The 19284-nt window shown below is 35.8% G+C and overlaps 1 protein-coding gene across 14 annotated transcripts in view; it reads left to right on the top strand.

The window, feature by feature from the left end:
* Nucleotides 1-19284, top strand: part of DCDC1 (doublecortin domain containing 1) — a 608393-nt gene that overhangs the window by 309702 nt on the left and 279407 nt on the right. For 12 of the 14 annotated variants that reach the window (XM_049890804.1, XM_049890803.1, XM_049890799.1 and 9 more), the window contains 4 exons: nt 120-283; nt 3380-3505; nt 5921-6026; nt 16270-16404. In XM_049890804.1, the coding sequence (XP_049746761.1) occupies nt 120-283; nt 3380-3505; nt 5921-6026; nt 16270-16404 (531 nt within the window). Of the gene's footprint in view, nt 1-119; nt 284-3379; nt 3506-4150; nt 4204-5920; nt 6027-6060; nt 6243-16269; nt 16405-19284 lie in introns of those variants that run through there. The other 2 variants (XM_049890811.1, XM_049890810.1) reach the window with 2 other exon arrangements.

Genomic DNA, 19284 nt, shown 5'->3' with positions numbered 1-19284 from the left:
TAACATTCTATATGAATTTAATTATCATTTGTTTGGACTTTGTTACCGAGTCGGGACAGTTTATTACAGATGTTCACATTTTAGGTTATTTCTTCTTCATTTTTCCCCCTACCCACCAGTTACTTCTCAAGATTCATCAAAGTCTTCAAGATTCTTCCTTCAACCCACCAGGCCTCAATTTTTCATCAGTCCGGCTTTTCGATGACCGCGGTCAAGAGATTAAGAATCCACTTTTGCTGAAGAATGAGCAAAAAATTTGGGTCTCTTATGGTAAAGCATACAGGTAGGAGCGAGACATCTGTTGTCTGTCTGTCCTTAATCTTTCCACAGGCAAGCCAATTTCAAAGAAGAGTTGAGAAGTCGAGTAAGCACCCTTTATGAAAAAATTTTATTCTGAATTCCAATAAAATTTCAGGACGTTTTTGTGAGGCGGTTTTTTATTGTTTGTGGAATATGACATCTCCCTCTCTTTGCCTCTCTCTGACTTTCGGTCTTAATGCCTTGTCATAGTTCTTGAAGTCTGCCTGTCAGCACAGCAAGAGGGATTTGTTCATGTCTGAGTAGGCACCTTAATGATAGCAGATGGAAACGCCACGGGGGGCCCAAGCCCATCACACTGTCATTGTCGCACACTGCCCTGACCTGCTTCCACTCCTCTATTTTTTTGTCCTGTTTTAAAGGAGAAATGGATGGTAATTGAAAAGGATCTTAAGCAAGATTTATGAAGCTGTAGACAACATGATTCCCCACTATCCCTGTATGTTTTCACAAATAAAGCCTTAACCTTTTAAGCACCAATGACAGGACAGCTAAAGATAAATTGGTAAAGCCTGTAAGCCCTATCCTATCAAAGTTATATTCCTCCAAAGCGCCTTACATTATCTCACAATAATTACTGGTTATTGCTGAGCATTGTGTAAATTTTTGTAGATTGGTAAATTCCTGCATAAAATTATCTGCGTTTCAGAGAAAAGGAAAAGGCAGCGGTATGCAGGACTGATGAGCTGGGCTGTTGTTTTGAATATCTTGGAAATTCATGTGTATTTTGACAGGACACATCCAGATGAACCCTGAAACTGCTTGTCAGGAAACTTAAACACACTTTTCTATTTTTAATGTTTTTTTCTTTAGCTCACTATTTGTCTGTAGAAACAGAATAGGGGTAATAATTTTGCTCATAAAAGATAGTTGATTGTATATTAATCATAATGAAAATAACATAGGACTAAACCTTAGAGCAAAATAAGAGCTGATTGGATTTGCTATATTGCAATAGTCAAAATTTCAATAACTGAGACAAATGTACTCAGAAATACATGAAAGTATTGCAAAGATTTGGGAGGATAATTGTGGGTAGCATATTCCAAAATTTTATTTCATCTATCCTACTAGAGTAAAATTAAAATGCTGGATGATTTCTTATGCTGTGTAATTTATAGAATTAAAAATATCCTTAAGGGCTGGTAAATTTTTTTTCTATAGGCAAATATCGAAATATAATTTAATTATATTGTGAGTAAAAAAAGTAGAATTGTTTTTATGATGATAAAAAACAGTGATGAATTTTAAAGTGCATAGGGTTCTGGAATAATTTAGCAAGCCCTTCCAATTAGAAGGGAAGACTTTAATAAAAGGTATGTCATTGTTACTTCTTCTTAGTATCATTGTCAAACTGAAAGTAATGACTAATTTTGATGTTTTTAATGATGGTTGTTGTTATACAGTATTTTAATAAGATCAAACACTTGTTCTTGGCTAATTGGATCATATTTGTGGAATAACTAATAAAATGCCAAGTAACTGGAGCATTCTAAAAGGTACTGAGGATTGTAGCCAGAGGAATTCATAAGTGCATATTACCAAAAAAAAAAAAATATTTCATTGTTATTCTAACAGTATATATATTTTTTTCTGGTTTTGAATCCAATATAAAGCACCAGGGAACCATTACAGCATTTTCCTGCCACTAGAATTTGTAAAATTTGTATATCTAAAATATTATTGCCATCTCATTTAAAATATATTGAGAAAATATGCAGTATGTACTAAATAAATGATATTCATTTTCAGGGAAATCCTAACATGTCTAATTTATATTCATATCCAGTCAGGTTGCTCATTTGCAAAAGATGATTTTGCTAATATCCGATTTTATTTTGAGTTCTTTATTTTTCCTCAAATTTTTGTTTTGAAAAATCTCAAATTCACAGAATAGTTAAAAGAATAGTACAATGAACACTCATATATCCTTCACCTAGATTTGCCAATTTAAAAGTTTGCAACATTTGTTTTACCTCTTTGTTATTTCCCTTCTCTTGCTTAAATGGTTTGAGAGTAATTTCATACAATCATTAAAATTTCACCCCTAAATGCTTCAGATCACGTAACTGACAAATAGGACATTCTCCTACATCACCACACTGCGATATCTAAAACAGTCAACAATAATGCCATAATATCATATAATACACAATCTGTATTCACATTATGCAGGTTATCCCCAAAATGTGTTTTAGAGCTTTTTGTAATCTTGTATCCAGTTAAGAATCATATATTGCATTTAGTTATTTTCTTTAGTTCTCTTTAATCTAAAGATTATCCAGCACTGTCCAACCACCTTTTGTTTTGATTTCATAACACTGATTTCTTTTTAAGAGTCTAGGCCGTTTTCTCATAGAATGCCCCATATTCTGGATGTCTGAGTGTTTTCTCAGGACTAGATGTAGTTTAAATGTTTTTGGCAACAATACTACACAGGTGATATGGTGGAGTCCTTTAATACTAAAGTTAAATAGCAAGTCTTTGATACCAATATAGAGAAGAATGGCTCAGAGTTGACATATTGACCATTCTTTTTCTTTAAAATTTGTTTTCAATTTTATTTTAATTATCAAATAATTAAGTTAACCTAAAACAATGTGCCTAACAATCGTTAATATAAAAAAAATCAAGTCAGCATAGCATTTAGTGAGTTCCCAAAATAGATTTGCTTGTATGCAGATATTAAGGATTCATTTGATTGTCAGTTCCAGACGTCATCAGGGGTGCGTGGCGTTGCGGTTAATGCATGAAAACTGAGCATTATATGAACGACAATGATGGTTTTCCATCCATGAAATGTCTTTATTATTGCAATTATTTTTTTTAAAATTACAAAGTGTTACACCTAGTTCTGGAATATTACAAATCAGCTAAATAAACTGAAACGTGCATTCCAGGTGCCAGTATAGGACACCAACAATAGTGACATGTAATAGGAAATTATTTATTCCTGGATTTTATTAGACACTGTTATGGTATGTTTTATTGTTTATTTGTACTCAAATATCAGTGTATGTATAATTTTGAAGATAGCTTTGATGTTATTTCCTTTTTTTAGATCTCCACTAAATCCTGTTTTGGGCTTGACCTTTGACCGAGTGACTGCATTTGACAAAGGTGGCATCACAGTTGCATATAAAACTTTTTTGGATCCTGATGCTGTTCTGCTACCCGGATGTGACAAGTAAATTTCCATGTGTTTTGGTTAAAGTCATTTGTATCAACCAATTCTCAGGTTTCTCTGAGCAAGAGATTTGAAACACGAAAAGATGCCCTTTATTTTATTGACTTATTTCATGGTATAATGAGCTAGTGCCTAGAAAAACTTATTAACTTTCCTTGAGTTTTAAAAAAGAAACTCTATGGGGCAACGAGCAGAATAGAGTTTCTCCTTTGCAGAGCCAACAATATTGCTTTAAATTTAACAACTTTTTTTTTTAGCGGATGTTTCTAAATTAGTAGTTTTAAATGGAGTAACTAAAATATAAAATAACATGTTCCCTCACATGAGTGTTCATATGTAAACATCTCATTTAATATTGGTGAAGTTCCATCAAAAGCGATATGTTGGAGGCTTGGTGGGATACTGAAGAGTAGAGGAGTTAGAGTATCTGGGCATCTATGCCTGTCTGCTCCTAATTTGTCCATGAGCAGACAGATTTCAGTTTCTTATTTGTAAATAATAAAAATAAGTGTGTACAGATTTCGACCATAGGCCAGGCACAGTTGTAAATGAATTGGATAATAACTTGTTTAATCCTCAAAATAATTTTTTTCTTTCATTATTCTATTATTACATATTACCCTATTACTTCATTTTAGAGGCAGAAACTGAGGCACAGAGGGTTGAAGTGGAGTAATTTACCTAAAGTCATACAACTGGTATGTGGTAGAGCCAGGATCCTAACTCGGATTTGTCTGTCTTAAGAACCTGAGTGTTTAACCTTTATCCAGCACTGTCTGATAAAACTTTCTGTGTGAAACACACTTTGTGGCAGTGAATACCTGGAAATGTGACTAGTGTGACTGAAAAATGGAATTTTAAATTTAGTTTAATTTAAATTTAAATAGGCCACGTGATTAAACCCTTTGCTGTCGAGTTGATCCTGGCTCATAGCAACCCTATAGGACGGACTAGAACTGCCCCATAAGGTTTCCAAGGAGGGATTGGCGGATTCAAACTGCTGACCTTCTGGTTAACCATCGAGCTCTTAACCACTGCACCACCAGGGCTCCTTGCAGTGAAGCATTGATACTAATACTCTATTGGATTAGGTGATCTGTCTATAAGGCCCCATCTAGCTTTAATATTTTGTAATTTAACAATTACAACTGTCCTTAATATATAGGTAAAAAGGTTAAAAGCAGAGGGCAGATCCAGAGAACCAGAAGCAGTCTAATGAGATCACTCAGCTAGTGTCAACCTATTGCTAAATATGTCTAGGAAGAGACTCCTTGGTCTTCCTTTGTAGGTGGTTAAACAAAAGCCGTATCTTCTGATGACTAACTGTACTTTCCAGGCGAGGTTTAAATCTGTTTCTTCTTGTGCTCTTTTTTTTCCTTTAAAGATAGAAAATAATTCATTGGCATTCTTTTTTATAAGCATCTTCCACTTACAAGATTTTTTTTGCATGCAATAATCTTTCTCCAAGCTGCTAAATTTGCCTAGTTCTTTTTCCTTTAATATTAACCAAGAGTTTATATTTTTTAATTCATGCATTTCTTCTTAATTTTATTTCCTTGGGTCCATGAATACTGTTTTATTAGATTGATTCAAATTAGATCTAGGTTGCTAAGTATAACAATATGAAATTGCCTTTATTGAATACAAACTGATTTTAATGGATTATTTCCTTAATTTTTGGACAAAAATTGAATTTTCTTTCTGTATTCTAAAGTGGTGGTAATCTGCTTGTAATGTGGGTCGTTTGAAATCTTAATGTTCATATTCTTAGTTATAGTTTTCAGAGTGTTGTTAAACACTATTGTAAGTGTCAGACTGGTTTCTGTTGGCTATCATGCTATGATACATCTGAACGTATCAGTGTTGAGCCAGGTAATTTTCTTTAGGGTAAGGATTTGTTCACTTTTAAAACAGGTGATTTGGCTGAGCTCAGAATGAAAACTAACTTGTTCAGTTTGTAATTTGTCCATGTACCCACTGTGTTACGCTGCCTCTTAAGGTTTTCTTTAAAGTGCCAAGTTAGCGTGTTTAAAACAACCAGTATAAGTATAAAACCATTCTTCATTATTCATAGTCTATTATATATATATATTTTATATATTTAGATTATACATTTAACATTGAGAATGGACTTCACTATAAGTGATTTCGTAAGATTAAAAACAATTTAATTTTTTCATTCTATTAATAATTAGGCATGGAATTCCCCAATATTATACATAATAGCAAAATAAGAGTTTAAAATCTTCTCTTTCCCAATATAGATAACAAGACACTTCATAAATTTGTTTAAAAGTTTATGAACTATACCTTGGTTTTTCTCAATGTAGAGTATAAGAGGCACAAATTAATATATTAATGAGTATTGTAATTAAATATATTTTCCCCTAAAAAATAATTATTTACTTTTCTTAGTTGGGAAGTTTGTGAGGGATTTCCAATTAATTTCAACTGCTCCAGTGAGCTGATACCAGATCAATTTGAAAAGATCGACCTGGAGAACCATTTCCTGCACAACAAGGTCAGAATTATTTATCGCACTTAACAAGATGCCTTTTATGTGCTGGACACTTGGTCAATATGTGGTGATTGCATGGATATTTGTTAAAGTTCTTTGAAAACTATAAAGTATTTCACAAGTAATGGGGCTGGGTATTATTCTTTGTTGTTGTTAGGTGCCGTCCAGTTGGTTCTGACTCACAGTGATCCTACGTACAACGGAATGAAGCACTGCCTGGTCCTGCTCCATCCTCACAATCCTTGCTATGTTTGAGTTCACTGTTGCAGCCACTGTGTCAGCCTAGCTTGTTGAGGGTCTCCCCTTTTTCGCTGACCCTCTATCTTACCAACCATGACGTGCTTCTCCGGGACTGGTCCCTCCTTATAACATGTCCAAAGTATATAAGACAAAATCTCTCCATCCTCGCCCCTAAGGAGCACTCTGGCTGTATTTCTCCCAAGACAGATTTGTTCATTCTTCTGGCAGTCTACAGTATATTCAATATTCTTTGCCAACACTGTAATTCAAAGGAGTCAATTCTTCGGTCTTTCTTATTCATTCTCCAGCTTTTGTATGCATACGAGATCATTGAAAATACCAGGGCTTGGGTCAGGTGCACCTTAGTTCTCAAGATGACATCTTTGCTTTTTAACACTTTAAAGAGGTCTTTTGCAGCAGATTTGCCCAATGCAATATGTTGTTTGATTTCTTGACTGCTGCTTCTGTGGGCATTGATTGTGGATCCAAGTAAAATGAAATCCTTGCCAATGTCCATATGTTCTCCATTTATCATGATGTTGCTTTTGGTTGTGAGAATTTTTGCTTTCTTTATGTTGAGGTGTAATCCATACTGAAAGCTGTAGTTTTTGTTCTTAATCAGTAAGCGCCTCAAATCCTCTTTCTTTCAGCAAGCAAGGCTGTGTTGACTGCATATTGTGGGTTGTTAATGAGTCTTCCTCCAATCCTGATGCTGCATTCTTCTTCATATAGTCTGGCTTCTTGGGTTATTTGCTGAGCATACAGATTGGATAAGTATGGTGAAAGCATACAAACCTGAACACTTTCTCTGATTTTAAACTACTCAGTATTCCCTTGTTCTTTTCAAACGGCTGCCTCTGGGTCTATGTACAGGCTTCACATGAGCACAATTAAGTGTTCTGAAATTCCCATTGTTTGCAATGTTATCCATAATTGGTATGATCCACGCAGTCGAATGCCTTTGCAGAGTCAGTAAAACACAGGTAGACATCTTTCTGGTATGCTCTGCTTTCAGCCAAGATCCATCTGACGTCAGCAATGGTATCCCTCATTCTATGTCTTCTGAATGCAGCTTGAATTTCTGGCAGTTGCCTGTTGGAGTACTTCCTCAATGGTTTTTGAATTATCTTCAGGAAAATTTTGCTTATGTGTGATATTAATGATATTCAATGATTTCCACATTCTGTTGGATCACTTTTGTTTGGAATGGGTACAAATATGGATCTCTTCCGGTTAGTTGGCCAGGTAGCTGTCTTCTAAATTTCTTGGCATAGATGAGAGAGCATTGCATCTGTGTGTTGAATCATCTCAGTTGATATTCCATCAATTCCTAGAGCCTTATTTTTCACCAATGCCTTCAGTGCAGTTTAGACTTCTTCCTTCTATACCATCAATTCTTGATCATATGCTACCTACTGAAATGGTTGAACATTGAACAATCTTTTTGGTTCAGTGACTCTGTATTCCTTCCATCTTCTTTTGATACTTCTTGTATCATTCAATTTCTTGCCTATAGAATCCTTCAGTATTGCAACTGGAGGTTTGAATTTTTTTTCAGTTCTTGCAGCTTGAGAAATGCTGAGTGTGTTCTTCCCTTTTGGTTTTCTAACTCCAGGTTTTTACACATTTCATTATAATACTTTGTCTTCTTGAGCAACCCTTTGAAATCTTCTGTTCAGCTCTTTTACTTTATCTACTCTATGTTCAAGAGCAAGTTTCAGCGTCTCGTCTGACATCCACTTTGGTCTTTTCTTTCTTTCCTATCTTTTTAATGACTTTTTGCTTCCTTCATGTATGATGTCCTTGGTGTCATTCCACAACTCATATGGTCTTCAGTCATTAGTGTTCAATGCCTGAAATCTGTTTTTGAGATGATCTCCAAATTCAGGTGGGACATACTCAAGGTCGTATTTTGGCTCTTCTGGACTTGTTTTAATTTTCTTCAGCTTCTACTTGAACTCTTACATGATCAACAGATGGTCTATTCTGCAATTGGCCCCTGGCCTTTTTCCGACTGATGATATTGAGCTTCTCCATCGTCTGTATCTACAGATGTACTTGATTTGATTCCTGTGTATTCCATCTGGTGAGGACCACGTGTATAGTCACCCTTTATGTTGTTGAAAAAGGTATTTGGAATGAATAAGCTGTTGGTTTTGGAAAATTCTGTTGTGTGATTTCCATCATCATTTCTGTCACCAAGGCCGTATTTCCAAACTACTGATCCTTCTTCTTTGTTTCCAATTTTCCCATTCCAATCACCAGTAAATATCAGTGCATCTTTTCTGCACGTTGATCAATTTCAGACTGTAGAAGTTTGTAAAAATCTTCAATTTCTTTATCTTTGGCATTAGGGGTTGGTGTGTAAATTTGAATAATAGTCATATTAACTGGTCTTCCTTGTAGGTGTATGGATATTATGCTATCACTGACAGCATTGTACTTCAGTACAGATCTTGAAATGTTCTTTTTGATGATGAACGTGGTGCCATTCCTCTTCGATTTGTCATTCCAGGCATAGTAGACTATATGATTGTCCTATTCAAAATGGCCAATAAGAGTCCATTTCAGCTTACTAATGCCTAAGATTTCAATCTTTATGTGTTCCATTTCATTTTTGATGACTTCCAATTTTCCTAGATTAATACTTCATACATTCCAAATTCCAATTATTAATGGATTTTGCTGCTGTTTCCTCTCATTTTGAATTGTGCCATATTAGCAAATGAAGGCCCCAAAGCTTTATTCCATCCATATCATTAAGATTGATTCTACTTTGAGGAGGCAGCTCTTCTCAGTCATATTTTGAGTGCCTTCCAACCTGAGGGAAGCCCTGGTGGCGTAGTGCTTAAGTGCTACGGCTGCTAACCAAAGGGTCAGCAGTTTGAATCCGCCAGGCACTCCTTGGAAACTCTGTGGGGCAGTTCTACTCTGTCCTATAGGGTCGCTATGAGTTGGAATCGACTCAACGGCACTGGGTTTGGTTTTTTTGGTTGGTCCAACCTGAGGGACTCATCTTCTGGCATTATACCAGACAATGTTTTGCTACTGTTTATAAGGTTTTCACTGGCCATTTTTTTTCCAAAAGTAAACCACCAGGTCCTTTTTCCTAGTTTGTCTTAGTCTGGAAGCTCTGCTGAAACTCAACCACCATGGGTGACCCTGTTGATATTTGAAATACCAGAGGCATAGCTTCCAGCATCACTGCAATATGCAAGGCACCATGGTATGAAAAACTGAAAAGATATATAATATTCCTACCCTAAAAAATTCTACCTGAGTTGTGTCATTTAAGTACCATTGTTTAGCATATTTTCTTTACAGCAGCTGTTTTAATAAATTGGAATTGTTTAAGAAAGTCTTTAAGGTAGCTGTTATTTCTCTGTACTTTAGGATTTTACCTATTTGCTTTAGAAATTTTTTAAGGCAAAGAAAAAAAATTTTTTTTTTCTACAGTTGAACCATTCCAAAGAAGTAATGATTTTCTTGTTTTATTTTGAAGCTGGGAAACTCTACGTAGGGTTGTTGTACACTTTAGCTTCATAAATTTTAGTTTTTGAACATATGAAGTCAAAAACCAAAAGATACCCACAGGGATAGGCATGCCCTGTCAACTGGCCTGGACTCTTTGTTCCAGATTGTAATCCAGAAGGCACATTGTCCCCACCTGCTCTTTTTAAATTTCTACATGCTGCCCATTCAGTAATATGTCAAAACTTATACTGAAAATCTTTGTTGTTTCAAGGAGCATATAAACATAAATAGTATAATTATAAAAGTTGATTCATAGAAATATTTCTAATCCTGTCTATTTTTGAGCAAATTTAGAAAAGTAAGTGGAATGGTACATTAAGAATTAATGCCTTTTGTATTTTATGTTTATCTGAGATTAAGACTTATTAGCCATAGGCCTGATCCTGTGGCTTTTTTGGGGGGGGGGTGGTTTGCTGTAACATTATTTCCTGCTCAATAAAATTTGTATGGCTGACTGTTGCCTACTCACTCAGTTTCCAAAATCTCATCTGGCCTTCATTGACCTCCATGATTCTCCTCTATTCTACCCTCACTCTCAACTTACCCGTCCAACCTTCTCGTTCTTGGTCCTCTCTATACCCTATTCTAAAGTCAGAGCTAATAAATTGTGTTCCATAACATGCTTTCACTTTGGTAAACTTGTGTATGATTTGTGTTGTTTTTTGCCTAGGATATACACCCATCACCACCACCACTGCCATTACCATTCTTGCCTCCTATTTCATCCCTCCCTGTTAAGACCTTGTTAAACTTTCTCTTTCATGAAGTCTTCGCGGATCCTCCAGAGAGAATTAATCCCTAGTTTAATCTCCTTTCGTCCTTTGAAAATTATTCTTAGAGTTTGTGTTTTGGGATAAGCATGTGTTTCATGTCTTGTCTACTTTATTGAGAATTCTTTGGGAGCAAACATTGTATCTTATTTATCTTTGTATCCCTAAGTGCTAGCACAAAGTCTTGAGTAATAGGACAAGTGCACAATACATTTCTGACAAATGGATTTTTTTTTTTTCAATTTAGCCATAATCTCTCTTTTAAGGCTCACTTTTTTTTTTATTTTCCAATATGTTTTTTTTGTGTTAGCCAAGTCAGATTGTTCATTAGCTGTTTTCTGGAAAATGCTTTATGCTTTCTATAATTGTGCCCATGTTTATTTCTCTGCCTGGAATTCAGCCTCTCTTCCTTTCTTTGTCATCTAGCACTATGTCTGCTGTAACACTGGCATTCAATATATGCTAGTTGAAATCCTGCCCATTATTGTAGCCCTATCTTATTTGTGCCTCCTTCATGAAATCTTTCTTCACCCCAAGCTCACCTCCAGAGCAGATATGATCTCTCTGACCCTGGTACCCTCATTGCATCCCTCTTGTGCCTTTAAAGTGACATTGAGCTAGATACTGTTCATTGTACAACATTTTTTGCATGATTCAAAGTCAACTAGTGCTCCAAGTTTGAGCACTTTTCAAGTCACATTGGAGTAGGTGGGGAAGAATGATAGACTCCACTGGAATTGCTGGGATTAGATCATGAAGAGTCTTAGTTCGATGTTAGCAATTCTGGATGTTTTTCTGTAGAAAATAAGGAGCAATTGAAAATATTTGAGCAAAGGCAAGATCTGATGTGATCCTTGTGTTAGGAAGATAGTTTAGGAGTCCTTGTCTTATCCTCCCTGCCAGATTAAAAATTCCTCAAGGGCAGAGGCTGTCTCTGTTGCAATATCTAGATGCTCAGAGTTAGCTAAAATGAATTGAATTCACTAGGCAATTAACTCATTCAACAGAGGCCAGCTCAAACCTGGAAAAAATGATATTATATAGATATTGGGGAAGCGAACCTAAAGGAGCTTCTGTCTTTGATTTTAAATAGGATGTTACAAGATATTTCTGATGTTGAAAAATTACAGGATAACAATCCAATTATTTCCTCATTATTAATTGTCTCTAATGATTTAGCAAAAGTGAGAAAACACGCATCTTAAAGAAATATTTGCATAGTATTGTGTATTTGGAAAAAGAATTTGTTTTTGAATAACATTTTTGTCCAACCAAAAGAGTAATGTAAGAAAGCCAGGATTTGATAAACTGGCTAGTAAACTGAAATTTTCAAAGAAACATGACTCTCCCTTAGCTATGAAACCTTTAAAGTCCTCTCAGAAAAATGTCTCCAATTATATACAGAGAGGTGATCGGTCCATTGGGAATAGTAATTTAATAACCTGAAAAGGACCACTTTTAAAGATAGATTCAGGCAGAGGTGACAGATATCTCTAGGACATTTTATTTTAGAATCTTGCTGCTCATTGAGGTAAAGAGACACTAAGAGGATTACAACGGAGGTGGGGAGGGAGGGAGGCAAAAGCCGATATTCTTGATGCATACGTTCTAAAATTGGCTTGAGATAGAGAGATCAGTGCCCAGCCCCTGACTGTTCTTTTAAATCTCTTATTGACAAGTAAAACCTTTCCTATAGAGAAAAATTTGGAAGATATAATCCCCATTAGTAACGTGGGAGACAGCTACAACCCTGGCAATTATAACCTGTTGCTCTTTTATCCATTTAAAAAAAAAAAAAAAAGGATTTGGAGTCTACTACAAATTGACACTTTGGTGAATACATCTTTCAACAGTTCTTTTGTTGCTTAAATTGGCAACCTTTTTTTATTTGAATCGAGTTTAAGGGCAGTAAAATTGTGTTTCCATGAAATGGAGGGATTTAGACTTCATGATAGTTAACATAAAAAAATTTTTTTTCATGAGAAAAATAACTTGAGGAATACCTAGTTATGGGAAAATATAGCAGAAAAGTGCCCTAGGGTTTGGCAGCTCATATGTTCTGCCAAAATTAAAAGGAAACTTACTTTGATTCCAGCTGTTTGCTGTGTGGCTTTGCAGGTATCAGCAGGACATTAGTGACAACTTTAAGTATGAAAACAGCAAGAAAGTGCCAAGTAATGATTTTAGAATCATGACATTACCTGTTACAAGTCGTTTGTAAATTCAGTACTTACGGATGCTAGGGAATGCATTTTTCTGTGTGCTGAAAAGGATGGGAGAAGAAAAATAACCTTTACTTTGCTATTTCTTTGGAGAGCAAGTCATTGAGAAATATATTTTCTAGAATAATTTGTATACTGAAGCAAATATAAAATTTTAATTTTGAACTAATTGACATTAGAACAGGAGACAGACATTTTAAGTAAAATTCCAAGTCCTGTCCTTATTTTTTAGATGAAAAATTGAAAGCTATTTAAGGACTGCATACCCAGATCTTACATATTTTACCTTGTTTGGTTGCATAGTGGGGCCCTGGTGGCACAGTGGTTAAGCATTTGGCTGCTAACCAAATGGTCAGCAGCTCGAATCTGTCAGCCGCTCCTTGGAAACCCCATGGGACAATTCTACTCTGTCCTATAGGGTCGCTATGAGTTGGAATCAACTCAACAGCAACGGATTTGGGTTTTTTTTTTTTTTGGCTGTCTAATTATGTCCTCATTGATAACTTTCTACCTTCACACTTTACCAGTTCTTAGTTTTAGAGATGGGAGGATTGATCAGAAATAGATTTAGGGAAGGGAAAAATAAGTAACTTTCAGGGAAATGAGGAAAGAGAGTTTTATAACATCTTTTGTTGTCATGACTAATTTGTGTGTAAAATTATTTAGCTTGCCCCTGAATTCATTATCAAAAGTAAAAAACTTTATAAAATTTCTATGTGGTAAACAATTTGTTCAGAATAAAGATTGTAATCTATGCGATTCTCCTTTCAAGAAAAGTTTTATTACTTGATATTCTGTTTCTCAGTAGCTCTGTAAAAAAAGATCTTAAGTTTTTCTCTTATTTATTTTGAGCTCGTGTAAGAATGTGTTGAAGGCAGGCCATTCCACCTTCATTAATTATTTAGAAAAAACAGTACACAAGAAGTTTTAACTGGCCTAGCATATATATGCATCATTTTTTTTTTTTTTTTTATCTCTGGCTGTTTCTACATCAGCACAGTTCATATAGATAAGCAAAGTTATCATGGTTATTTAAAGGGAGACATGCCCTTTTTTTTTATGCATACAGGTATTCAAAAGAATTAAAGAGAATTTCTCTTTTTTGATTCTCAACAGAACTTAAAAAGGCTTTCTAATGATATACATGATAGTATGTATTTAGATGCCAATCTCAACATAAATGCACACACAGGCAGGAAATATTATATCGAAGGCTGTTATTGCATATTTTTTCTAAATTTCAATATGCACAGTTTTCATCTCCCCATCCTCATAAATGTTTGGTCTAAAGCAAAACCGTCAGATTAAAGAAAAAAGAAGACGAAGTCACGGGGGAGAAATTAGATGGCCATTGTCACTTTTACGCATATCAGAGCCTCAGACTTGGCAGGACTTTATCTTGTTTTTGTTTTTGTTTTAATAACACAAAAAGAAGCTGAGTTAGTGGGCCTGGCTGTGTCTGCTGTATGTAGAATCACTTGGGAACTGTCCAGCAAAATATCTCTCGAAGAACAGCATGGTGTTCATACTGGGTGCCAACCCAAGACAGACACAAAGGACCCCTTCACTCTTCACCAATAAGCCAACTGTTAAAAGATTAAAACATGTTGTGGAGATAACAAGAATTTAGGGGCTGGCAGCAGGTGTTGTACAAAGAAGCATTTGGCAGTACAGTTCTTCTGTCTGACTAATTCCAGTCAAAACAATCTTCTGCCCAGTTGCAGAGGGGAGTTTTGAGTGTGATGGCAACTTGGAGTTAGGAGGTTGAGTAAGAGTGCTACTTTAAACGCTGAGTCCTGTGGAGGATGGATTAGTAGAATATAGTTAATCTTTGTTCAGACACAGTGGGGGATTCCCCTCCAGAATGCAGCCACTACTGGCTAACTGTGGAATACACAATCAAACAGCTGTAAGTCAAATCTGCTTATGTTGTGGGCTTGCTGTATTTTAACATTCATATTCTCACATATAGAAGTCATACATATGACATTTTCTTCTCTTGAGAAATGACTGAGTATCATCCATTACAGAGTGTCAATTATATTAGTTGTATCTTTATGTTATTGCCTTACTACATTTGTAAAGTATTACCTTTTAAATCATCATTTAATTTCTATGTTTTAAAAAATTGATTCCAATTCATAGTGACCTTATAGGACACAGTAGAACTCCCCATAGGGTTTCCAAGGAGCGGCTGGTGGATTTGAACTGCCAACTTTTTGGTTAAAAGCCGAGCTCTTAACCACTATGCCACCAGGGCTCCATTATATAGATTAATTGCCAATTATATTAGTTGTAGCCTATGTTATTGCCCTACTACATTTGTAAAGTATTGTCTTTTAAATCATGATTTAATTTCTGTATTTTCAAAAATCACCTGCTACTCAGTAAATATCTAGCATTAGCACATACATAGAGTGGAATTTTTTTAGTATTAGAAAATAATTTAGATTATTATTGAAGCAGTATCATGTACTGGCCTTGAAGCATAAATTAGCATTTTCCCATATTCCTATACAAATAAATATTGGTACTTAAAAACTTAGCATGATTACCCAGGGAAACTGACTATAGTAGTTACAAGATAAGGTTTATTAAATATGAAGTAGCAGAATTCCTACAGGTGATGTGAGAGCCTGATAATTTTACAATTAGGTCTAAGTGAGGAAAACTGGAAGGTGCAAGACATCTTTGATTTATGTAATCTGATAATGAACCTGAGTTGGACAGATGCAGTGTCTCCCTAGTTAGTCCCCTCCTGTCCATCTACACAACTGTCCCTCAAGTCTCAGCTCATATCCCTTTAGTCTTAGGAGATTGTGTGGACTCCTGCTTGCCTTTGATGCCTCCATTCTATAGTCCATTATGTTTACCCTTGCCAGACCAGCCTTACTAAAAACTCCTGTAATCCAGTCCCTCCCACTTAAGGGCTTTCACTGGCTCCCTACTGTCCACTCAACTGCATGGCCTTATACTTTCACGTTTGGGCCAAACTTACCCTTTGAGCCTACCCACAAATCCTAAGACACATTGATTATACCTTTTTATTCTTCATTGCTCCTGTCAAACTCTTTCCATCCTTCAAGACTGGGTTCAGATGCTACCTTTTTCAACCTGCTCCACTTTTTGATTGCCTCAGCAGAAATGATATTACCAGTCTTTGCATACCTATAATACTATTTAATCACTCATATGGAGCTTAATGGGAAATTGTGTGTGTATGAGTGTTAATATGTGTATATGTTATCGTTGTGTGTTCCTTTAGCATACGAAAATATTTTGTAATACTTCACACCAAACAGTCTAGGGATTGCATATCACAGTTGGTTCTCAACAAATAATGATTGAATAGAATTAAATGAGATTGAAAACTACTGTCTGAAAGAAGACCTTCTCAATCAAAAACCTTTGGTAAGTATGCTGAAGAAAGTTAACTTCCAGACTCTAAGTTAAAAATGCGTATTTCTCCTCATGATATAGGTGGATCCCAGTATTGTTCTACATGCCTCGGTTTCCATTGGAAAGCGGAGTTCCTCAAGTAGTGAAATGCGCGGCAGAAGTCAGGTAGCCTCATCGACCCTGTGGCCTGCTGCCAGTGTGTGGCTGATCATGAAGGTACCAAGAATATCTTCTCTTGCATAGTGACTTCCCCTTGCTCTCTGGCTCCCAGTGCTGCGCTGGCTCCCAGTGCCCTCACTGCACACAGGCACGCAAGTGAAAGCAAGATAAATTATTGACTGTTAAGAATGGTACTACTCTTGATATTGTCTAGCCCAGAGGACTAATGTAGTTCCTCAAATGAGCATTTAATTCACTTTCAGACATACGGAGTAGTTCACACCCCAGAGCATATGTAAGTCAAGCATAGAGCTTATTTATGGTCCACAGCCTCACCATTTTTGTGGGATTTGTCTGAATATCATTTATTTCCATTTTTTAGTCTTCATTGTGGAGCTTCACCACCTCAGCTTCACCACATTAGCACCATATAATGATTTCGCATACTGTCTTTGCAATAACGTAGTATTACCCAAGAAAACGAAACCCCTGAGTATAAAATGTGAACAATGCCTAACACATTATATATCTCTGTGTATTGGCAATATTTCTTTTTTCTTTTTTTTACTTTATTGTCATACTATTAGCTCTGATTTAATGGAAAACATTTAATTGCCCTCCCCTTCACTCTTACTGGAGGCCTGGTGGCACAGTGGTTAAGAGTCATGACTGCAAAGTCACCCAGTCAAGTTTGCTACTACTTAGTTTGAGGGGAGGGAAATTTGAAACTATTTCTCAAATGCAATTTTGATTTGCCCTTATTATAATAATAATTGCCCTATTATTTTTTATTCTCTGTGAGTTAAAAGAATATAGAGTGTCATGGATTGAATTGTGTCCCCCCCAAAATAATCTATCAACTTGGCTAGGTCATGATTCTCAGTATTGTATGACTGTCTACCATTTTATTATCTAATGTGATTTCCCTGTGTGTTGTAAATCCTATCGCTATGATGTAATAATTAGCGGCAGTTATATTGATGAGATCTACAAGATTAGATAGTGTCCTAAGCCAATCTCTTTTGAGATATAAAAGAGAGAAACGAGTAGAGAGACAGGGGGGCCTCATATCACAAAGAAAGCAATGCCAGGAGCAGAGAGCATCCTTTGGACCTGAGGTTTCTGTGCTGAGTTGCTCCCAGACCAATGGAAGGCTAATGACAAAGACCTTCTTCAGAATTGACAGAGAAAACCTTCACCTGGAGCCGGCACCCTGAATTTGGACTTGCAGCCTGCTAGACTGTGAGAGAATAAACTTCTCTTTGTTAAAGCCATGCACTTGTGGTATTTCTGTTGTAGCAGCACAAGATGACTAAGATACAGAGCAAATTAAGATACAAAGGTATTAAGAGATGTTATTCTTACCAAGACAGAATGAAGTTAGATGAGCTGTTATTTAAGTCTGCTTTTGATTTGGAGACTCTATTAATTACTAAGCTTTATGAAGTTATATTTTGTTTTTGATTTAATAATAATAAAATCTTCCATTTCATTGAACATCTATTATGTGTTAGGCGTTATATTAGGCTCATTATACACATTATGGTCTCATTTAATTTTCAGAAACTTTTCAAGTTTGATTTTTATCGTCTCCTCATTATATAGCTAAAGAAACTGAGGTTAATAAGTGGCAGAAGGAGGATTCTCAGTCTGTCTGACTTCAAAACTTATGCCTTTTCACTGTAATATAAAACGTTGTTTTATATTTGATTAATCTATGGGCATGATGGAAGTGCTTTATAGTCCTAGCACTGCCACGGAATAGCTGTGTGACATCAAGCAAGTCACACACTGTGTCTGGGCCTTAGTTCTCTCACCTGAAAAGAGTTGGACCCCTTGATATTGAAGGATATTTTCTAGCTCTCTATTCTGTGATTCCATGGCATCTGTTTCTGGAATTTCATCAGAAAATCTTTACCTGTCTAAAATTTCTTCAGAAATCATTGAAATGCTTGATGAAAGGAGCATGGGCTTTGGAGTTAGATAGATTGGAATTGGAGTCCCAGCTTTGTCTTATGTGACCTTGGGAAAGGTACTTAGCTGTAGTGAGTCACCGTTTCTTCATCTGTAAAATGGAGTTAGTCATACCTACCTGACACAGTTTCTGTGGAGACCAGATGAGAAAGCATGTGTGAAGTTCAAGTGTATCATAACTGGTACACAGAAAGTGCTTCATAAATGGTGATTCTCTTTCCTCACCCCAAGCAATTCCCTTTTCCTTGTAGAATGCATGTTCAAACAAGGATTCTATTCAGTGTTTGTTGGAACCAAAATTCTTTAAAAATACTTTTCCTAAATCATCGTATATTCTTTTTCCACTCAACAAAAACATGAGGAATAGAAGTTACATGCTGAAAAGAAAACAGATTTTAAAATCCTTTTGTATTGGACTCTCTTCCTCTTTTCAAAATACATCTTTTTAACTGTTTACATAGAGAATTTTGCACATCATAAACCCCCAATGCATGTAAATAAGTTCCTTGGTGGTTGTCATTTATTTAAAATGTTGTGTTTGATTCACTAAACGAGAAAATTGTTAAGTGACCACTCAAACAATATTCCTAATCAATTCCCTTAGCAGGGAACCCTAACATTTAAAACAAAAGCAGTTCATAAACCACCTTAAAATGTTTAACCCATGGTATTTCGGCCCAGAGTAAAACTTTAAATTGATACAAAGGTTTCGGATTTGTTTCAATCCTTTCAGTTCATCAGTTCACTGCCCTTTTTTTTTCCTATGCACACATATTTCAAGTAAGCTCTGTAGTTACAACTATAGCAAGTGACACATGATAGACCCCAAATCGCTGCACTGTGAAATATGCACAGAAAAAAAGGACAAATGAAGATATCAAGGTCTGTTTTATTCTGTGCTGAACTGTAAAATGCCATCCTTGTTGGACAGAAGATGACTGGTTCTTAGCAGGGCTCACTGAC

The sequence above is a fragment of the Elephas maximus genome, chromosome 7 (genome assembly GCF_024166365.1).
Source record: "Elephas maximus indicus isolate mEleMax1 chromosome 7, mEleMax1 primary haplotype, whole genome shotgun sequence".
NCBI classification, from domain to species: Eukaryota; Metazoa; Chordata; class Mammalia; order Proboscidea; family Elephantidae; genus Elephas; species Elephas maximus.
This window is presented reverse-complemented; position numbering and strand designations above follow the sequence as displayed.